Raw genomic sequence first — 23,505 nt, 5'->3', positions numbered from 1 at the left:
ATTTTCCTCTGAGGAAGTTGTCTAGGCTCCCTGTGCACTCTGCAGGTAGAAATGTACCTGCTGGCAGTGTAGCCCCCTCCTCCTAAGGGAGCAGCCTGCAGCAGATGAATCACAGTGTTTGCCCCTCTCTCTCTGCTGGTTATGATGGGAGTCTGGAGCGTGGCTCAGGGGGAGACATTTTACCAGGAATGTTTAGAGTTCACTCAACATGTACCATGTCCAGTTTATGCCTCATGTCAAGATCAGATCTGTGACAACCAGGCTCAGTTCTTTTTAGAATCCTGCATGAATTGATGTGTCACAAAGCTGATTATGAAACCAAACGGGTTCGATACATGATGTAGAACCTGGGGATATGGTTTAGTGGTGAGTTTGGCAGTGCTGGATTAACTAAGTTTGGCTTGATGGTCTTTATGTGTAAAAATGGAAAGAGGGGAGATTTAGGTTAGGTATTGGGAAAAAATCCTTCCCTGTGAGGGTGGTGAGGCCCTGGCACAGATTGCCCAGGGAGGCTGTGGCTGTCCCATCCCTGGAAGTGTCCAAGGCTGGAGAGGGATCGGAGCAACCTGGGGTAGTGGCAGGTGTTCCTGTCCATGGCAGGGGGTTGGAACCAGATGATATTTGGGGTCCTTCCAATCCAAACCATTCTGTGATTCCATGAAGTTCACAGATAGGGCTGTCCTTCTTTTGGGGACGGTTATTTTAACTTCTCCACCTTGAGGACAGTGCTGTTGTCCCTGGATGATCTCCCTGGAGGCACTGTCCGCCTTTGTGGGAACAGCTCAGCTGAGATCCAGCTCTCCACTGACCTCTCCCAAACTCCCCTTATTCCTCAGACACCCAAAATTGTTTGTCTCTGAACAACTGTTTGTCTTGGGAGCTGAACCCAGATCTTTATTTGAGTGAAATGAATCTTATCTCTGGTTGTGGGTTTAAGAAATGGATTCTAGAAATGAAGACCACAGGAATTATTTAGTTTGGAATGCTGATTATTTAAATGTCTGCATACATCTTCACAAACCCAGCACAACACTACACACATACTTTTTCTCCATACGATTTAAGGCATTTTGTTTTCAACCTCTCTGTTTTATTCCCCCTGCAAATTTTTGATAAAATGAACTGTGTCCCTAAGAGCTTTACTTGAGTATGCAGCTGAGGTATGGTCAAACTTTCCCTGGCATTAGTTGGGCATTTATTCAGAAATGTTTATATTTCCCCAGAGGAAGGAAAAAAAAAGAAAAAAGTTACAATCTGGTAAAAAACAGTTGCTAAATGAAGTTTGCAGTTCTAGTGTGGTTTGTAAAGTCCAAGCTCTCCAATAACTGCTTCAGCCTTTTCCAGCTGTTTGCTGCAGCACAAATGCCCAAAGCTTTTCCATGTTAAAGGGAAAATTAGTTTAAATTTTGTCTGCAAGGATGGGGCACTGAGCCATTGCAAATCCCATTAGCTCCACAACAGGGCCTCGTGCAAAATTGTCTGAGGGATCCCAGATGGTTGTAAAGTGCTTCAATACCATCATTGGCATAGTAAAGGACATCACAAGGGATTGGATCTATCCCTAATTTGGTCAATATTGCATTCAACCACTTCTCAGAGACCTGACAGAGTGAATTAACTCATCTTTTTTATCTACCACTACAGTGATGAGCATAATACAGAGAGATGGGGTCTGGAAGAGGATCTACTGGAAAGACCTTTTTCCATGTTGAGGCTTCCATTGAAATGAAGAATGAGCTCAACATCTACTAAAGGGGAAAAAAAAAGAAAAAAAAAAGAAAAAGGGGCAAATCTTTGATATCTCAGACCCTTTTTTCTGGGTACAGAGGAGGTGGGGTAGGTGAGGGAAAGATGAATATACAGGGTATAGGGAAGGTAGGGTAAGGACGAAGATGAATGTACATCTCTGTGGGCTCTGACCAGACTTTGGCAATGAATCCAAATTTTGTCATGTTTCTGTGGATTGGCAATCTCTCCAGGAAATTATAGTGTGCAACAGGTGAAAGGCATCCCAAAGTCACACAGAGATGATGCCCAGCAGAGCCACAGATCACTCCAGCAGCAAACAGCGTGGCTTAAAGGGTGGGAACTAGAAGTTATCCCAAACAAAACAGCCTTCTCTTTCCCTAAATCACTTACCTATTGAGACCACAGGATATTAATGAGCTACTAGCCCTCTAGAAATGAGGGCAGGTAATCGCAACATTACTCACAGGATTCAAGATTGAGTTTACCACATTTAACTCAGAAGAAAAGCCAATTACGAGGGCTCAACTCACCAGAGATAATGAAATATGCAATGAAAATGTACTTTTAAAAAAGAAAGAAAGGAAGAAAGAGAGAAAAAGTCAGTTTTCAGTCAGCAGTTCTAGAAGTCCAGGTCATCCTGGTCAATCTCATCAGAGTTTTCTTTCTTTTTAGAAGACTGAACTTCCTCAGTGTTTTCAGCCTCCTTTGGCTCTGCACCTTCAGTATCTGGCTGCTCCTCATCTCCCACAGGATCAGAACCCGAAGATTCTTTGTCCTCTTCCTCTTCCTCACTGTCAGGATACATCTGGGAGGGCTTGGAGCTCTCATCACTTCGAACCTCTCCATTGGGGTGGTCGCTAGCGGGGCTATCATCACCTTTGCATTCCTCTTCAGCTACTGCTTCCTCTTCAACTATTCCTTCCTCTTCGACTACTTCTTCTTCATCTACTCTTTCCTCTTCATCATCAGACCCCTTCTGGGATTGCTGTGAGAAGTTTCCAACAGAAGAATAACAAGAAAAGGCTGTGGATTTTTTCAGAGTTTCTAACCTTTTGCTGGTTTTCTTGCCTTTGGGCTTTGAAGCTTTCTCAGAAACTTTGCTGTTGCCTTGGTCTTCGTGTTTCTCATGTGCCTTGTCAGGGTCATCACCAGTGGGTTCCTCACCATTCTCATCAGGTTTCTCATCTCCTTCACTGTTTTTCTCCTCAGCCTCATCTCCTGACTCTGGTTTTGCATCTTCTTCTGCCTCAGCTTCATCTTGCTCAGCTTCTTCATTTCCTTCCACAGCATCTCCTTCAGGATTGTTGTCAGTTCCAGAGCCCTCAGCATCTCCTCTGCATTCTGATGTCTCTGCCTCATCATCAGCCACAACTTCCTCATCCTCTGGCTCCTCTGCTTCTTCAGCTTCATTTTCACCTTCACCTTCACATTCGGACTTTTCTTCAGCTTCTTGCTCTTCATTTTGAGCTTCTTCCTCTTGTTCTTCCTCTTCCCCTTTTTCCTCCTCCTCCTCCTCCTTTATTTCTTCCTCCTCTTTTTCTCCCTCTTTTTCTTCTTTTGCTTCTTCCTCCTCCTCTTTTGGGTTTTCTTTCTCTTCCACTCCCTGCTCTTCTTTTGTTTGACCCTCATCTTCCTTTGCTTCCTCATCGTCCTCTCTTCCTTCTTCTTCCTCCTTCCCTTCCTCCTCTTTTGTTTCTTCTTCCTCTTTTTGCTCTTCCTCCTCCTCTTCTGCTTCCTCCTCTTTTACATCTTCCTCTTCTTTTGCTTCTTCCTCCTTCCCTTCATCCTCCTCCTCTTCTTTTGCTTCTTCCTCTCCCTCCTGTACTTCTTCTTCCTCCTCTTTTGCATCTTCTTCTTCCTCCTTTCCTTCCTCCTCCTCTTCTTTTGTTTCGTCCTCTCCCTCCTTTACTTCTTCCTCCTCCTCTTTGTCTTCTTCCTCTTCCTCTTTGGCTTCTTCCTCTTCCTCTTTTCCTTCCTCCTCTTTTCCTTCCTCCTCCTCCTCTTTTGCTTCTTCCTCCTCCTCCTTCCCTTCTTCTTCCTCCTCCTCTTTCACTTCTTCCTCTTCCTCCTTCTCTTGTGCTTCCTCCTCCTCTTTAGCTTCTTCCTCTTTGGCTTCTTCCTCCTCCTCTTTAGCTTCTTCCTCCTCTTCCTCATTTGCTTCTTCCTCCTCCACTTTTCCTTCCTCCTCTTCCTCTTTTGCTTCTTCCTCCGCTTTTGTTTCTTCCTCCTTCCCTTCTTCTTCCTCCTCTTTGACTTCTTCATCCTCCTCTTTGGCTTCTTCCTCCTTCTCTTCCTCCTCCTCCTCCTCCTCCTTTTTTGCTTCTTCCTCCCCCTCTTTTGCTTCTTCCTCTTCCTCCTTCTCTTCTTTTTCTTCGTCCTCTTTTGCTTCCTCCTCTTTGGCTTCTTCTTCCTCCTCCTCTTTTACTTCCTCCTCCTCCTCTTTTGCTTCCTCCTCCTCTTCTTTTGCTTCTTCTTCCTCCTCCTCTTTCACTTCCTTCTCCTCCTCCTCTTTTGCTTCCTCCTCCTCCTCCTCCTCCTCTTTTGCTTCCTCCTCCTCCTCTTTTGCTTCCTCCTCGTCCGCTTTTGCTTCTTCTTCCTCTTCCTCCTTCTCTTCTTTTTCCTCCTCCTCATTTGCTTCTTCCTCTTTTGCTTCCTCCTCCTCTTTGGCCTCTTCCTCCTCCTCCTCACTTGCTTCTTCCTCTTCCTCTTTTGCTTCCTCCTCCTCCTCTTTTGCTTCCTCCTCCTCCTCTTTTGCTTCCTCCTCTCCTTCCTTCCCTTCCTCTTCCTCTTTCCCTTCTTCTTCTTCCTTTGCTTCTTCCTCTTCCTCCTTCCCTTCTTCCTCCTTTGTTTCTTCTTCCTCCTTCACTCCCTCTTCTTCTTCCTTCTCTTCCTCCTCATTTAGTTCCTCTTCCTCCTTAGTTTCTTCTGCTTCTTCCTCTTTTACTTCCTCATCTTCATTAGTTTCACCATCCTTCTCTTTTATTTCCTCCTCTTCAGCCTTGGCCATTTCTTCTTCCTCTTTCTCTTCTTCTCCTTGCGTTTCTTCCCCTCCTTCTTCTGCTTCTTCTTTGGTTCCTTCAATTCTGGCCTCATCCTCCACCTCAGCGTTTTGACTATCTGCTACTTCAGATTCTTCTCCATCTCCATTCAACATTGCACCATCATCTTCATTTAATTCTGGCTCTTTTCCTTCATCATCCTCTGTTTCTCTTTCACCTGTCTGAGGTTGCTCCTCATCCTTCTCCTCATTTTCTGCCCCTTCCTCCACAGAACCATTGGGAAGTGTTTTGGTGTCCTGGGCTGCTTCTGCAACGATGGCTTCCTCATTGTAATCTTTCTTCAGCCTCAGGATTTTCTGCAAATCAAAGGCTTTCATGACTGGGGCATTGGTGGCCACCACAGGGGCTCTGGCAGGCCTGGAAGCCAGTTTTTTCCTCACACAGGAGTCACATGGACAATATTCCTCCTCACTGGATTGTTTGTTAATGCTGTCCTCCAAGGCTGCACTAAGGTTAAAGTCATTGTCTACATCTAATGATAAGTCTGACGTCTCCTCCAGCCTCATTTGGGCACCATTCTTGTCTCCAAAGAGGGACTTTTTATGCATAGTTTGAAGTCGCCATCTCCTCTGCTCAGTTTGGAGTTTGGACTCACGTGTGGGTGGCTCTTCTGGAGGCCTTGGCATCCTCCTTCCAGCCCTGCTTTTGATCTTCCTCAACTCTTTCTCTATGCTCTTTTGTATCCTTTTACTCACTTCCTCCTTCAGCTCCAGTATCATTGCATCCATCTGCTGGTTGTCCTGCAGGTTCCACCTGACTTTAAACTCATTCATGGCATTGACATAGTGAGCCATGAACTCCTTCTCGATTTTCTTGAGTAGTCTCAGGACCCAGGTTGGGTCTGGATCCACGGAGTTTTGCTGGACAATGGATGTGTCCACAATGGTGGGTGTATTGACTTTGGGCTCAGGGTCATTTGGAGACTTTTCTTGGGCCTGCTCTTGCAACTCATCTTTCAGCTCTGTCCTGACATCAGCATCACCAACATTGGCATCACCAGTGGTCTCTGGCTGATCAGCTTCCTCTTCAGGCTTTTCTTGTGGGACTTCGTCATTCACAGCTTCAGCTTTTTCCTGTTCTCCAGTTTCAGCTGATTTGTTTTCTTCTTCATTTTCATTTTCTCCCCCTTCCTCCTGACCATGCTCACAGTTACCGCCCTGATCCTCCTTATTCTCTTCTTCCTCCTGGATTACAGACTCCTCTCTAGCAGACTCTGCTTTTCCCTCACCTTTTGCCTCTGAGCAGGCTGTGGAAGGGCGGGATGGCTGCTCTTCCTCTTTACTTTGCTCCTCAACCTCAGTCAGTTCTGTGCCAGTCTCTGCATTTTCCATTTGCTCGGCTGATTTGCATTCCATGGTTTTCTGTGCCACCAATGTGGCACCAGCTGTGCACTCTTCTCCTGAGCCACCAGAGCCACTGCAAACATCAACCCCAGAGGAGGACATGGCAGTGAAGGCGTGATCCATGGATTTTGGGACCTTAGACCCAGACACTGGCTTTGCCGGCTTGCTTGCCTCTTGGCCTGAACTTGGGCCGCTCCTTTCAGCAGTGCACCCAAACCAGAGGGCTTGAAAAATATTTAGCAGCTCTGTGTACCTTGACTTATTCAAATGTTTTGAGTTTTCTGATGGATCCTCTGACTCTTCATCAAGGAGCTGAAGGCTGGCAAGACAAGAAATCAAAATGTTAGCGGAATTACTCAGTTTTCTCCCCATTGTGGGGGACACTTCGGGCAAGCTGTTTGATCGGTCAAATTTGGTCTCATGCTTTGAACTGAGCAAGGCCTTCATGATCTGGACAGACGTCTGGACAGAGGTTGGCAGGTCTCTCTTGTTGTTATTTTGGCTGGATGTAACTGACTTGTTGCATTCTGCCTGCTCAGCTTCAGCAGCTTCAGGTGCAATCTCAGAGATTTCTTCCTGGTTCACGCATTCTTCAGCCTCTTCAATAATATCTGTGTCTTCTGCTTTCTCTTCTTCCACTTCATCCTTTGCTTCATCCTTTGCTTCATCCTTTCCTTCATCCTTTTCAGCCTCCTCCTCATTCTTTTCCTCAGCTTTTTCCTCCTCTGGGGCTTCCTCGGCATTTGTACAGTGTGATACCTCAGTGGTCGACTCTGCACATTCCTCCTCTCCGTCATCCTCCATTTCGTATTTCATAAGCAACGTTTCTGAAGGGATTTTTCTGAGCCATTCTTGCACAACTTCTTCTGGAGATGTATTTGGTAGAGCTGATGGCATTAAATCACCTCCTTCCTCCTGAACACCTGTGTCTTCTACCTCTTCCTCTGTTTTTTTGCTGCAAAAAGCATCAGTCTCTTTATTATTCTGACCAACTTCTTTGGCTGCAGTGGATTTAGAACCATAGGAAGTTGCTTTGGAGGAATCCACAATTTCTTTCTGCTCTCTTCCTGCGGTCAGCACAGACTCGGTGCCGATGCTGCTGATGGAGGAATTCTTCAACATGGTTGAACGCATGTTTTTTCTTTTTGGCTTCCCTTTTGGTGGGGCAGGGCAGTGCAGACTGCACACTGACATAGTCTCCGACACTGATGCCCGGCTGGAGTTTGACACCTTCACACGAAGATTTTTTGGGTTTGTCTGCCTTGATTTTGAAGATAGAGACATGTTTGACTGTGAACACCTATCATCAGTTTCCTGGGATATCTGTGTCAACACACATTTATCTTTTATTTCTGACTTTGAAGAGACTCTTGAGGAGCTACTTGTAGGTTTTCCATTCCTAATGCCATCCTCAGCTGAGTGGTCAACTTTTGAACATACACTCCCACTCATGCTTCCCTGTTTTGAAGAAGAAGGTTCTGAACTAATCTTGGCATGACTCTCTCCAGCTTTTCCATTAGGACTTGAAAAACTTGAGTAGAGGGATGATGGCTTGCTGCTTTCTGCTTTATGGCTTCTCTTCTTTGAGTTTTTTGAGGATTCACTGCAGCCACTGGCAGTACTTTTTGAGCTTTTCTCCTCAGCAGGACCTGCATTTGCCTCTGCTTCACTGGTAGATGAAATGTTTGAGTGAAGAGATCCTGACTTATGAGATACGGTGTCTCCAACAGATTTTTTCTTGGTTTCACATGAGCTTTTGGAGTAAATTGATGCCCTGCTGCCCGATCTTGCATCATCTGCATGTAGCGAACTCTTCTTTTTATTTGGAATGGATTCAAGTGAAGAGACGGATATTTCAGACTGTGCATCCAAATGAATGTGGCTGCGTTTGCTCTTTCTGGACCCTCTGGAAGAGCAAGAGACACTGCATGGAATGTTCTCATCACTGCCACTTTTCTTGCTGTTCATGTCACTAGCCTTGGAACGGTGGGTTCCTTGCGTAGAGAATTGTTCCCCTTCACTGCTCTCACCCCTGACTGACTGGCTTGGCTTTGTTTTTGCTGACACTGAGCTGACTTCATTGACTTCACTTTCTTCCTGCTCTGCTTCCACCTCTTCAGTCTCTTTCTTGGGGCAGGACTCACTGGAGAAAGAGGACACCACTGGGTTGTCATCAGAGGGGTCACTCTGCTCAGTCTTTTCTTTTGGTGTGGTGCAGTTACTGGACTTGCTGTGCACGCTGTTGGCAGGGGTGGAGCACTGGCTGTTGTCTCCCTGATTTGCCTTCTGAAGGCTTGAGGAGGACATGCTCCTGCCCACGCTGCTCGTTTCCTCACACACGTTCTTCTTGCTCTGCTTGGACTGCAGAGATGACCTGGACATGACACTCCCAACTCTGCTGCTTTCAACCTCTTCCTCCTCATCCTTCAAGCACTTCACAGAGGAAGCTTCAAAACAATTTGCATCCTCATTTTGTGAAATTATTTTGGTGATCTCCTGGTCTTCAGGGGTGTCTTGAGTATCCAGGTTGTTTTCACAGCTTGAATGTGACATCAAGCCCAAGGATGAAGGCCTCTGGCTGTTTCCTGTGCTTGTCTGAGTGTATTCCTGCTGTTCTTCTCCATTGGAAGCACCGGTAGATAAATCACTTCGGCACATACACTTTTTAACGGATCGATACGCCACTCTGTTCTTTATAGTCTCTGAGTAGGATGAGGACTCTCTCACAATGTGCTCAGAGAATTCCTCACTGGATGTGGTGTGGATGCTATCTACAGATGTCATTTTTTTGTGGACTACTCTTCTCCGGGAAGATGTGCTGGAGCATGACGACCGTGTGTGCCAGGTGCTTCGCACGCTGGGCTCTTCCCTCTGGGACATGTGCATGGGGTTCTTCCAAATGTCATAGTCCTGGTGTTTCTTTCCACAGCTGTGACAGTGGGCCTCGTCACATTCTGATTCCTCAAGTTTGGACATGTAGGAATCGATATCACAGGGATATAAAGAATCATCTGCTTCCGAGCTGGCTTCTGGGTTCATTTTCTGTAGGGGATCTAGTCCACTGTCCTCCTCCATTCCTGACTCTTCACAAGGCAGCCGGTTCATCAGGTTGGACTTTTTGATCTGAGTGGACCACTGCAAAGTCTCATCATTGAGCAAACGGAAGCGAACCTTCATCTCCACGGACAAGCTCCCATCCTTGTTCACATGGACCCGCTTCTCGATGTCATCGTTGACCAAGGACTGGACCAGGTCCCCAGCTTTTGGGTGAGAGCAGCCATTGGAGAAGGGTGCCCCGTTGTCTGGAGAGGCCACGAGGCCATTGGGGTATGACTTTTCTGATGACAAGGAAAATCTCATCGATCTGTTGCTGGATGCTGACCGTGGATGGATAACGCTTTTTTTGGCTTTCAGTCCGAAGTTCACTGGAGTGAAGAAAAGAAAGATGGAGAGAGATGTTAACTCATATAAAGATGACAATATATATATGTCAAACCCTCAAACTATTGAATCCTGATGTTATTCCATTAAAGCCAAGCCTATGCCAATTTACAAAATTTGAAAATTTGTTATTGACTTCATGATGTCCATTAATCATAGAATAGTTAAGGTTGGAAGGGACAATCTAGTCCAACTTCCTTGTTAAATATTAAGTTTTGAATTAATAATCTATAATAAAGTCTTCTACACGTTAACTTTATTTTAAAAACCAAATTGAACCACAAACACTTTGTTTTATTAAGTGCGTGTCAGGAAGTAAAAGTAAGAAAAATTATATATACATATGCATACACATACACATATACAGCAATTTAGTCTCTGAGATTGTGCATTTTATCACATTGCAAATATTCCTTTATTTAACTGTGGAGGTTTTCATTCCTCTTATTTAACCAGGGAAAAATACATAGAGAAGTGGCCCTCTTCCTTAGCTGACCACTCATTTATTATGCATCATCCACTTCTCCACTCATATTCCAGGAAATGTGTGGCCATTTTAACCAGAGTAACACCCAGTCCCTGCAGGGATGTGCCACTAAGAATAATTATATTCTTATTAAAACATAAAGAACAAACAGAAAATGAATTGTAAGCTGGTGAGAATTACAAAGAGAAATAGTGGGAGTTGTAGAAGAAATCAAGGAGAATAAGGGAATTTAGGAATTGCAATTGGAAGAACATTTTTATTGCCTGTGCGGTGATCTACATAGGTTTGTTTAGGTCCCTTCATTTCAAGAAGAATACATTGCTATCAGGTTGTCTTGCAAGAGATTCATCTGTCTTGTTTCGAGTAGATGTTTGTCCAAAATTTCCTCGTACATACATCCGGATAATCCTGTGCCTCCATGGGCATATGGATATGCAGCTGGTTGGAGGGAATTTTAGGAAGGAAGTGGAACAGGAGCACATAGAAATCAGCTGAAATAGCTCTTCCCTGACCATCCTAATCACTGAACTGATGGATTTGCTCAGTCTCTTTATGGGCAAAGCTCCAGTTTATTCCCATGTTTCTCTCCAATATTTTATGTCTAAACAGTGAGTGTAGGATGCCTCTGTCCTTGAGTTTCTACAACTTGTTGGCAACACACAAATGATTCTTTCCAAGCTCCTGGTATTGACAATGGAGAGAAACAGACGCACCTCCAGGGCACATTTAATTTCATCCTACAATAAATCCTTAATAGAGGTGAGATAAATTGCCTTTTGGAATTGGGATGTTTCTTTTCCCAAGCTACTGAAGGTGGTTGGTTTAATTACCTGTGACCTTAAATAACTCATGATGGAGTGCCAAAGAAATATAATCCTGAATAATCCATAACATACTCTTTCCTGAACATAATCTTTCCATTAAAACACACTTTGTTCTCAAAAGGCCAGCTGTAACTTGCAGGAGAAACTGAGTCAGAACCAGGGCACCCTCTGGTCCTGGTGCAGGAAAATGCAGGAGTGAAGGCATGATAGGACAGATGACGAGGGGATAGAGGATTTGTGGGAAATCTCAAGGGTCTGAGAGGACAGACACAGGAAAGGAGGGATTTCTGGAAGGAAAAGGAGACCTAGAGATATGAAAGAGGAAGGGAAGTCAGCCAGACATGGGGAGCATGTAAAAGAAAGACTAGGGGCTGTAGGGAGGAAATCCTAGAAGGAAACCAGAGAAAAAGAAGGGGAGGATGGAAAGGCCTGGGAGGCAGGGAGAGGGAAGTGCATTTTCCACATGAAATCTGTACTTTGGGGCAGCACAATAGGGGCCCGTAATCCCCATGCTGTGGGACACAGGCCTGGGTACGGCTGCGCGACACGGCCCCGAGGTTTTCTTACTGTCATTGTTCTCGTTGACATTGTTGCCATTGTTGGAGCGGGGAGGCAGGTTGGGCAGCTTCTCCACCGAGTGTTTCCTCAAATTCTCCATGGATATAGGCTTGAATGGCTCCCGGCCGACACACACCAGCACGCTGGGGCAGTGGAGCAGGGCCTGCATGCTGTCGATCTGCAAAGGGAACAGCAAGTGGAGCACCGTGAGCCCAGACAGAAGAATTTGGTCCTTCCAGGCCTGGAATCTACTGACAATGAGTTGTGGCCTACATAAAAGAGTATTTGGATAATGGTCTCAGGCATGCAATGGTGTTTTTGGGGTTTTCCTGTTCAGGGCCAGGAGTTGGACTTGATGGCCCTTGTAGGTCCTTTCCAGCTCAGGATATTCTGTGATTCAATGAAAATAAACGTGGTTCTGGAGAACTTAGGGGTCTACCAGAGCCTGTTGGAGAATTCCTCCATAGAAAGTTTAGCTCTGCTATTTTTTGATCAGATTTCCTAAGATAGGGAAGGGCTGGGAGAGATTGCCTAAGAGAGAATAGATTTCATTTATTATGTATGATACGAGATTTCACATATTCTGGAAAAAATTTGGTCATTTTCCATATAGTAGTGAGGAAGAGGGTGGAACTGGAGGTGTTTCAGTTTGCCTTACAGAGAATTTTAACATTTAAAATTTTCTAAGTCCTGTATGGGGCAGCTTTTATTACATGAAACATGCTACAACTAGTTTTGTCCCTTAGTTGATCCTTTTCTTGCTGAGGAAGAGGGACACGAATTGTAACTTCCCCTAATATTCCCTCAAATACTGCTTCAGTTATAACCCCAAGTATTGCCTCAGTGCTGGACAGTGAGGGGCATTGTCCCCAGTGTGGGAAGTGCCTGTGAAGGAATCTTTGTTCCTCCATGAGAACTCAGGTTTGCACCCTTCATCCTCACCACATGACCTGTTCCTGGATCACACACCAACTCCTTCATGAGTCACTTCTCGTGGAACTGTATAATCCTAGAATAGTTTGAATTAGAAGGGAATTTTTAAATGCCATCCAGTCCAACCCCATACAATGAGCAGGGACATCTTCAGCTGAAGCAGGTGAAGCAGGTGAAGCAGGTGAAGCAGGTTTCTCGGATCCCTATCCAGCTTTTACCCAAATATATTTGTCTCGCTCAAAGAGTAGGAATCAGTCCTGTGGGAAGCACTGGCAGACTGATCCTGGACCCATCTTCCATCTTGTTCCTGCAACCTCTCATTTGAAAGACTGAAGTTGAGCTCTCAGGTAAATTACTTGATGTCTTTCAAAAGAAAGAGAAGTCTCTCTTGCTGTCTGAGAGGACTTTAGAGTGGCCAATTTCTGGCAGCTTTGTGTGTCTCCACAATGTGGGATGTCCCTTCCTCCTCAGCCTGCTACATCAGGAGAACATCTCTAGGGCGTAGGGAAGACCTCAACAAGAGGAGACCCCGCCATGGGTCACCAAGCCAGCACCGGTGTTGGGCTCAGCACGATGCAGCCTGACCTCACCCTGTCACTTAATCATCATTCCCCTAATGAGAACCAAAATAAGGAACCTCAGAGAAGCAGTGATGACAGTTCTGCAGCTGTCACACGTGCCTGAAATAACAGCTCGTGAAGGAAAGAGCTCGGCCTCTGAATATTGTTACAGCCAAGAATGAGGAACCAGGGCCCATTCAGAGCCCAAGCCCTCAGTTTGTGAAATGCTCCTGAGGTTTTCCAGGATGTCCCACCAGGACTGTGGGAGGCACTAAGGGATTGATGCTGGATCTGGTGCAAATGAGAGGATAAATGTGTGGAGGGTGAAAGAGCAGGACAGAGATAAATGGAGGCACATTCTAGATCCAGTTAATCACTTCTGAAAACATTTGTTACAATAAAACACATGGCATCAACTTTTTAGTGGGAATACAGTAAAAATCCCTTTGTCTTCCCATTATTTTTTATTTTCTGTTTGTGTTACAACAACACCTGTGTTCTAGGCCTATCCAGCTTGCTATGAAACCCAAAAATAAGAGAGCTTTTCTCACTGAAACTTTCATTAAATTCTGCAAAGCAGTGAAAATGCCAAATTCATGTGATGGGTACCATGAAACAGAAAAATAGCTCACAAATCTCAGCTTGCCTTTGTTCACTCCACTTTTGGTCCATCTACTCCTAAAGAAAACATCTTTATATCGTCCTAATGAAAACATCTTTCTAGCTCACTTTAAAAGTTTATAGGAAGTCTAGAATTTAATAAATATTTCAAGTGTGCTTTTGCCATCTGTATATTTAATTTCCTTCTTTGTTTTCTGCTTTTTTTTTTCCTGTTCTTTTTTATTTTTATTGCCTTGGTGAGATCTTTTCCCCTGATTTTATACAAGTAGAAAAAAAACAAAACAAACAAACATGAGGATAAAATAGAAGAGAAAATGAAAAAGAGGGAGAGGAAAAAAAAAATAGACACAAAACATGTTCTGTTCCTAAAGTAAAAGAATCTGTCTTTCAAGCCCCACTAAGTTTAGGAACTGTTTGTATTTGTAAAGGACATCTTTTTCAGTGAAAGCTATTTTTTGCCCACATTTTTTCACGTGGTTCCATGTCTGGGTGTAGATATTTCAATCACACTCATCACTGTTGTGCTGTGTGCAGAAAATAGATGGTGCTAATGACAGAGAGTCAGGGACCCATGGAGCTGGGCCAGCTGAATTAGGGAATTTCTACTTTCATTTATAAGGAATACACTTGTGTTATGTCATTTAAAATAGTCTGTATTTGTAGTATGAAGTATTTCTGACATCAACAGCACTTTAGCTGTGTTCATGTCTATAATGTAAATTTTCTTCCTAATGCCTTCTTAGATTAATTTCTTTGAATTAATAATTCCAGAGGTCCATCTTTGTAATGCTTCATTGTTATATTCATTGTTCATAGGTAGTTTTAAATACAACTGAATGTATTCTGAGTGTTAAATAAATCCCATTCTGCTGCAAGACTTCCACTCCCTGCCATGGGCAGGGACAACTCCCACTATCCCAGGTTGCTCCAAGCCCCTTCTAACCTGGCCTTGGACACTTCCAGGGATCCAGGGGCAGCCACAGCTTCTCTGGGCACCCTGTGCCAGGGCTTCACCACCCTCACAGGGAACAATTCCTTCCCAATATCCCATCCATCCCTGCCCTCTGGCACTGGGAAGCCATTTCCTTGTCATGTATTTTCAACCCCTTGTCCCCAGTCCCTCTCCATCTCTCCTGGAGCCCCTTTAGGCCCTGGAAGGGGCTCTGAGCTCTCCCTGGATCCTTCTCTTCTCCAGGTGAGCACCCCCAGCTCTCCCAGCCTGGCTCCAGAGCAGAGGGGCTCCAGCCTCTTTTTTGCTATTGTGCAAGAGAAGTGATCCTGTTCTTCTTGGACACAACAACCACCAAGTTTTTATGACTTGAGTAACGTATTTTCCACGCAATTTCTGCCAGAGATTTTCATGCTGGGAGAAGGAACTGGACATCAGTCAGAAACTTTGAGAAAGAGATTATTAGATGTGGCAGTAGGACCATGGTGAAAAGCAGACACCGTACTATTTCTGTTTCAGAACCATGTATGCCTCAGAGAAAGAGGGGAAATATTAGATGAGATTAAATTCTGAGAAAATAATCTGATGTTGAATTGCTGTTCAGATTAGGTAAGAGGTGGAAATGATCCTGCAGAAAACAGTGTGAATTCCAACACATGGAGGAAAAGGAAGGTTTGATGATATGATCTCCAGAAGTATTTTCCAAACTAAGTGACAACGTGATTAGGTGTTCTATTGTAGAAGTGGATGTTATTCTCACGGAGACATCAGTTAAGAAAAAGTGGAGCGGAACTGAAAGACAAGAAGGTGAATGTTCTTATCTGTTTTAGCTCTCACAGACAGTTTATAGAGAAAATTGAATGCCGCTGAAGGGGGATGTGATAAATCTGAAGGTTGATCTTCATGATTGTGGAGGTCTTGTCCAACCTTAATAATTTCTGTGATATTAAAGCAATAGTAAAACCTTAGATTCTTCTGGTAAACTGATTCCCCACTTCCCTCAGGCTGCCACAGCAAGATTCCTGAGCAGCCATGCTAGGATATTCAGAGAAAACAGCATTTAATCCCACCACAATTTAGCTTAAAATAAACCCAAAGGCAATGGATTATAAATCCTTAAAATCTGGCAATCACCTGAAGGAGATGGAGAAGAGAATGCCCTGCTCTAATATTTCTCCATTAATTCATCACACAGGATTCTAACTCATCATCTACAATCAAAGCTTCTTGGTGGAGAGCAGCCAATACTTTTGGGAGACAGGTAAGTTCACCTGATCCAGATCAACATCCCCCCTTGGACATGCCTGACTCTCACTGATGACAGAGTCAATCATCTCAAAGCAGCTGTCTAAATGTAGATTCTTGGAACAATTTGACATGTTCTAGGGTATCCAATACGTGCCTGAGGATGGCTGACAGGATAAAAGATAATTATGAGACCGGAAAGCTCAGTGGGAAACATCAACCACCTTCATAAAGTTAGAAAATAAGATATCTTCATTTGCAAGCTGAGTCCCAAAACATGGAAACTTCAAGAACATTTTAATCCATAAGTGAACAGTTAGGAATAAAATTGAAGAGAAATAATGTCTCATGATAAAGGTGTTGGGTTAGCCAAGAGTTTATTTGGAAATCAGGATCCATTTAAGCCTTTTTGGAGTTCCCTTGATGTAACTCAGTCACAGGTAAGTCTGTGGATTATCAGAGACAAAAATCCACCAAAATTCATGGGATCAGTCTCTAGATGTTGGCATTTAGTGGGCTGGAATAGACTCCCATTGAAGTTTATTAAGTAAAATTTATTGAAGTAAAATTAAATTGAGTTTCTCAATCTTACTGCAAAACCTGATCCAAGTCCCACTGTAATAGATGGAGAGAAAATGGGTGATCTCCACAGACTCTGGATCAGGATCCAAGAGGATTATGGATTCTGTGAATGAAGTTCTGGACAAGAGCCCAGGTTGGATGAGTCTTGGAGCAGCCTGGTCAGGTGGAAGGTGGCAGGGGGTGGAACAAGATAATCTTTAAGGCCCTTTGCAACTCAAACAATTCTGTGATTTATGATTCATTATTCCCCACCAGAGAAACTCCCTTCCCCAGTGGGATATGGCATTTATGGATTGGTCAAAAAAACTCGATGTTCTTTCCAATAAAAATGATTTACAGACATTAAACTTCCACTGGAAAGGTCAGTACAAGTGAGGTGTAAATGAAAACACATCCTCTCTTCTGAAACACCCTTTTTTTTCCAGTCTAGCTGCTATCTGTTGAGGATGGATTGTCTCCATTAATTCTGCTGCTCAGGACCCACCATCTGCTGTGATCTCAGCAAGGACCTCTAGGTGTTACTGCAGCACAATAGTAAAATGTCATCAATACCTATACAGAAGTAAGGCAAACATAACTCCTCTAAAACACAGAAGCAGCTGGTTGTTGTGGAGAACATGCCACCCTCTGACTCTTCCCAGAGGAAAAAGAACCACTCAGCCTTGCTCACCTCAGAAGCTGAACACAAATACCAGTTTCTGATGAAGGCAGAGTGAAGGAGACCCCTTACTCTGCCTCTGCTGGCTGCCAGCCAACCAAAGACATCAGAGACTTAGACAGAATGTGGAAATAATGCGAGACATGGTTCAGAGGACGAGCCTATAAACTAATCCACCTTCCAAAGGAGTGCAGAAATGCATGGGAGAAACAGGAAAGTCTGGAAACACACCCACTGAGGAACAGGCCAATGGGCTGAGTCCATGGCCTGTGCTGTCTCACTGCCTCCTCTCACAGAGCTCTTCCAGCTGCTCCGTTTTGTCTTCCATTCCCATTGATGCCTCCTTGGAGTGTGAACAGCCCTGTTTTGTGGTTGTGCCACATCCAATCCGGAGGCATCCAGGCTCCGAACTGATGTATCGTGGTTTAACGATAATGGATTTTGCATTTTATTCATGCAAAGAACCCATTTGCCCTTCCCTTCCCCAAATTTTGCACCGGAGGAATTAGAAAGTGGTTCTTCTGGGGAGTGGCTGGGTAATCCGTGGTCAGAAGGTGAATCATGGGGTGTTGCCACTCCATGCCCACATACAAATTAGCAAAGCAGTGGAAGAAAAGGAGGAGGAAGAGATCAGGAAGTGCACGACTTGTCCTCCCTTTCTCTAGCTTTGGCAGGGGTCAGAAGGCTCTTCCTTGTCACCAGGAGGAACATAAAACAAGAGGTAATACTGAGCATAGGGCGAGGAAATACTGCATGGAAAGGGATCTAATCCTCTGGAAATTTTAACATCCAAATTATTAGTCCAGAAGAGAGGACACAGCATCCCTTGCATCTTCCCAAACCAAAACTCACATGGATTCTTGAACTAAATTAAATATCAGGTCCCCAAATCTACAGAGAATCATGGAATGGTTTGGGTGGGAAAGGGCTTCAAGGATCATCCAGTTCTACCCCTGCCATGGGCAGGGACACCTCCCACTATCCCAGGTTGCTCCAAGCCCCATCCAGCCTGGCCTTGGATACTTCCAGGGATCCAGGGGCAGCCACAGCTTCTCTGGGCACCCTGTGCCAGGGCCCCCCCACTCTCCCAGGGAACAATTCCTTCCCAATATCCCATCCATCCCTGCCCTCTGGCAGTGAGAAGCCATTCCCTGTGTCCTGTTACTCCATGTCCTTGTCCAAAGTTTCTCTTCATCCTTCTTGTAGGCTCCCTTCAGGTACTGGAAGGCTCATCCCAAAACCTTCTTTTATCAAAGGAAGATAGATGAATCAGGATAGATTCCAGTGTTCAGGGCTCTTGTAAGAGCAGGTGGTTTGTTAAACACAAATTTCAAGCTGCTGCCCTTCTTTGATGCTTATTTAATGAGAATATGGGCAAATCCAGTGCTCCATATGCTGAAATACAGCAGTGTAGAATAATTTGCCATTCCAACATTTCTCCAAACATCAGCATCCTCTAGATTCTTACAGACATGACCTATTCAGCTTTCAGGTTTGCCCAGAGTGTAAAGATGCATTAAAAAATGAGAGTTTTGGAAGGACAGGAAGCACTCAGAGACAAATAAAACATGTGAAAGAGAGAGGAAAAAAACAATAATGCCCTGCTCTGCTATCTTAGTCAAGCACAGGCAAAGATCACGTGTAACTACTGCTCTGCTGGCAGCTTTTCCTGGAGTACTCACAGACGATTTTTCCCTGAGCATGACACTTTGCACACATATAAAAAAATATTCTAGGTTTTGCCCTAAAAATACTTTGGATTAACAACTCTTCCATCATTCCAAGAGAAATACTGCAATGAGAAAATCAGTTGGCTGTTGGAAATCACTTGGGTAGCAGCAGAAGAGAAACACCTCATGGGAAAAGGGGAAGAGGATTGATGGGGAAAATAAGGGCACGGAGAAAGTGTGTTTTTAAGAAACAGGTGAAGAGGCTAAAAATGGGAAGAAAAGTGATTTCTAGTCTGGTTCAGTTTGGAAGTTTTGATTGTGTGAGGGGTGCCACCAGTCCTGCCACTGTGCAGGATGAGCTGGTTCCTGATGAAGACGATGGGAGGCTTCCCAAGGACTTCACAAAGTGCTGGATTGATTTGGGAAGATCTCCACAACACACTGGCCTTATCAGTTTTGATGGCCTTTTCTCTCTCCTCACCCACCCTGTCATCTCAAAATTAGGTCTTCCACTGTTCAAGCTGTGAAGCAGCCAGAGAAAGAGCAAACTGCTGTTAAAGGCGCAAATTTCGACTGAGAACAGAGGACGGCCTTTCTAGAAGAGTTTCGCTGCTGATGTTTGTCACCTTCTGGCTGAAATCAGAGTCCCCCACCTTTGGCATTGGGTTCATTAGATCTGGTCCATCCAACATCAGCATTTGAAAATGATGAGTCAGAGTAACATCCACTCCACCCTGAGAGCCTGCTCTGATCCTCTCCTGGGGCAGGATTAGCTTAAAAATTGACATGCCTTGAAAAATGTGAAACATTTGGTTCTTGTGCTCAGTCTTGTGGTGGCTGAGTCTGTGGGAAGGATCCAACTTTGGGAGCTCAAGCTTTTCCCTATGACCAGAAAAGTTGTCAAAACTCACTCCTTTCATATGGAGAATATTTACATCATGGATGAGAAGGTATTCCAGTTGGAAATTGTGGGGGAAGGAGGGAAGGACAAAGTTTTGCTCCAGTTATCTCTAGGAGATGGAATTAAGGATATAAACCCTCCTGAATCAAGCTCACAGATCCATAGGGAATTGATCCATGGTTTTCCCATCTTGGATGTCTCGTAAAATCTGCGGGCTCCAGAAACTCTGGGCACAGAGAGAGACACATTCAGCTGAAAATTTTGGTTTAATTGAGTATTATTTTTTGTTATTGAGTCCAGGTTTCACTCTCATTTTGAAAATCCATGGTACAAATGGGTAAAGTGGGAAGGTTTTTGCTTCTACTTCCAAAACTTGCTAAGAGTTGCAGCAGAATCCTTTGAATTCCGTGTTCAAGGCCCAAAAGGAAGAAGAAAATTGATGCAAATGTAAAAATCCTCTCTTTTCCTCTCCTTTTACTGGATAAAGGCTCCCAAGTTTTCATTTGTAAAATCTAATTTCCCTTTGAAAAAAAACCTACAGACTTTCCTGTGAAAATTCTTTGAAGAAACAGCAATTTCTACTGAAAGTACTTACAGAAAATTCACAGTTTTTCCAGGAGAGGGTGGAATTCCACTATTTTTTGTACTCTCAGCAAATTAATAAATAGAGAGATCATGGTGACAAATCTTACTCTCCTGAAGTCCACTTTTATTTAGTGCTCCTTTTCTGAACTATAAAGAGAACCATTAACAGGAAAAGCTTTACATTTCTCATAAAATATTTTGTAACACAACCTTTTCTGATGGATCCTGATTTTTTCCCCACAATTTACCTGTTACTGAATAGAGCTGGTTTTATTGGCTCAGTACATTTTTTCATAAACAAAACCCCCATACAGGATTTTTATATCAAGTTTAAATTACTGTTATGCACTTTTGTGCCCTTTGTTGCATTGACAAATCTGCATTTTATAAGTCTGGGGTGTTTTGTCTCTTCTTTAACCATCTACAATCTTTCCAGAGGTCTAAGCTTCTATATGTTGGTAACTATAGAAGTAATTTTCTTCTAAGTACTTTCTAAAATTTGTTGAAGACGGAAAAAACCTAAATGTGACAAAATTGTACCTATAAAAATTCAATTCCTCTTTTTTTTTTTTTTTCCAAAACCACTTGCATTTAAAAACAAAATAGTTTGTTCTGGGGAAAATACAGAAATGCCAAAAATAGTTGTAGGAGGTATCCATAGCATGGAAGAAGCTTTTGGTTGTATAATTGAAGTCCATAAGGACAAGTTAAATGAGTGGTAGAATTTTCTAAATTGCTATTAAGAAAAATTAGGAAATATTAGTGGTCATACCAGCAAGGCTGCCAGAGCTCTAGGAGTGTTTGGACGACACTCTCAGGCACATTGTGGGATTTTTGGGATGCCCTGTGCAGGGCCAGGAGTTGGACTGCATGATCCTTGGGAATCCCTTCCAGCTCAGGATATTCCAATGAGTATTGCATACACTCAATAACATTATTGGAAAAGTCTTTGCCCTGGATTAAATTCAAAAGGATTAGAAAGCAATAGCACTTTGCTCCACTATTACTGAAAGAACAAAACCTCCTCAGGCTAAAGGAATCATCTGCATTTGGTGTATGTTAGATAAGAAAGTATCAGATTTGCTGCATGCTAGATAAGAAAGTCGCTAAACACGGGGTCCCTTTAACTCTACCTTGTAAGGCACCCAGCCAGATGATCTCAGGGCATCTCAAAGGTTCACAAAACACACCTGGATATGAATCTTCTTGTGGATGAGGTTCATGGAAAGTTTTGCTGAGGTTTACAGATCGCTTGTGTAAATCTCGTTGGAGTCATTGTGGTTTTGGCACAGAATCAGAGAATATCAAACCTGAAACCTGTGGTTTGTTTTTAGACCATGAGTCACACACGTGGTGGGTGGAAAAGTGGCACAGCTCGCTTGATAACAACGGTTTGCTCCAGATCAGGGGCTGGAATTGGTTGCAGTACTTCATACCTGAGCACAGAAACCGAGCGTCACAGTGAATTCATCAACGTGCAACCAGAAAATTAACGATCCCACGGAGGCAAATTATCACCTCTCTTCTCTCACTGTTTATATACATACCACATTTTAAACCAGCTTATCTGCCTCCATGTATCCCGTTTTCCTCCCGCACTTCCATCATGGTCTTGATGACACCTGTCATTAAGACAGATGAGCTTGGTAGAGAGCCCAAACATGAGTGGCCGAGAGGATGCCTGCGGGCAGCCTACAGATGTCCTAGGAATGGCTCTATGGATGTGTAAATCTGAGTCAGGAAATATGTCAGACAAGCCTGTTTCCTGGCCTTGCACCCCTAGGTCGCTGTAAATACAGTCATTATCAAGAACTACTTAGTAATAATAGCTAGGCCACCAGCTTGGCTAATAACCTCTAAAAATAAAAGTTTTGTCTTTACTGCTAAATTAAGTCAATTCTGGATTGAGGGCATTGGAACGGTGTTGCCTCTTCCACGCATCTTAGAGTGGTCTTTAGGGCACTTAAAGCCTGGATCAACTGGCACTCTCCCAAGCAATTCCTGGGATGGTGGGATGTGGGAGTTAACACATGCCAGGGAGCTTTTCTAAGAAGTGGCTTGAGCATGGCCACCCCTGTGGGAATTAGACCCTATTTTGGGTGCTAAAAAGTGTGATTATCCACAGGCTGTGTCATTTGGGGCCAGAGTCTGTGCTCTGATATTCTCCTGGCTACTGGAATAGCTGTGAGGGCTCATCGTGCTGCTTTGGGCTGAAGGTCTTATCCTACATCTTGCTGGAGACTGGGAAGATACACAAGGGAAGGAGTCACTTCATTTGGACCATTCTGTCTTTCTCCAAGACTGGGACATGGTCAAAGATGGCTTGATTTGCCCCAGAATGGTTGGTCTTGTCTAAGTACAACCTGTGCCAAATTGCACACAAACACAGGAGAAAACTGAGGGTTCTTACCCCAAGATGTTTCTAATAACTAATCCTTTACAGTCTCCAGCTCGTGGTGCCTGAGGAAACATTCCTTAACTCATGATTGCTCCCCTGATTAACCCACACAGCAATTCTCTGATCCTTCAAGGAAATTTGGTGGCACACAGTGCTCCTTCTGCAACGTTCTCACTTGCAGAATCTGAGGCAAAATCGAGTCTTTCTGGTCTTCCACTCGACCTTTCCACACAACAAAACCGGATCAGATTCACTCATTAAATGTAACAACTTACGGTCAGCCTTGAGTGCGCCCAAACAAAAAAAACATCTCAGCCTTGGCCTCACTCCAACGAACATAAAACTGGCCACATCCCCTGGAAAACTCTTCTGAGGGCTGATAAATCCCATTTGAGCTGCTCTTGGTAATTGCCACCAGTAGCCATAAACTATGTAGACTATTTGCCATCTCACAGTGTGGTTTCAAACGCCATGTGAGGAGGAACGATGGATTTTAAGAGTTTGATTCGGTTCTTGTTTTAATTTAGCACAGCCAGTAAAAGGAAGGCCAAGTGATTCAGAAATCAGGACATCTGTGCCTGGACACAGTCATGGTGCTGGGTTCCTGTGACTTAACGAAGTCTTAATGACTATTCAGCTGGTGGGCCCTGGATAGTTGCCATTTGTAAGGGAAATCCTCTGTCGCTGCCTCATCACGCTACACGTAATTTCTTACAGCTTAGGAGGATTTCTGCCCTTTCTGTGATCTCTGTCTCTTTGCCCCCAGAGACATCCTTCCCTCTCCAGAGGCGGGTGGTGGGGATCTGAACAGAGGTGCATTCCTGTGGTTTAGACCATGAGGAAGAAAACCCACTATGTGGTATAAAAACTTCCCAGAACGGAGTTGAAAGGTCATTTGATGGAGCAGATAACCTAACCAATTTTTCTTTTTATTGAGATATC

At 44.0% G+C, this 23,505-nt stretch overlaps 1 protein-coding gene across 1 annotated transcript in view; it reads right to left on the bottom strand.

Moving 5' to 3' along the window:
• Nucleotides 1–1,090: 1,090 nt before the first annotated feature.
• Nucleotides 1,091–23,505, bottom strand: part of RP1L1 (RP1 like 1) — a 44,445-nt gene continuing 22,030 nt past the window's right edge. The window contains exons 3-5 of the mRNA XM_088052635.1: nt 11,471–11,639; nt 4,535–9,576; nt 1,091–4,084 (exon numbers count right to left, since the gene is read on the bottom strand). Coding sequence (XP_087908761.1) covers nt 2,369–4,084; nt 4,535–9,576; nt 11,471–11,639 — 6,927 coding nt within the window. The 3' untranslated portion in view covers nt 1,091–2,368. The remainder of the gene's footprint in view (nt 4,085–4,534; nt 9,577–11,470; nt 11,640–23,505) is intronic.

The sequence above is a fragment of the Pseudopodoces humilis genome, chromosome 3, assembly GCF_049639895.1.
Source record: "Pseudopodoces humilis isolate 2021_Gansu_Grassland_sample_001 chromosome 3, ASM4963989v1, whole genome shotgun sequence".
NCBI lineage: Eukaryota > Metazoa > Chordata > Aves > Passeriformes > Paridae > Pseudopodoces > Pseudopodoces humilis.
This window is presented reverse-complemented; position numbering and strand designations above follow the sequence as displayed.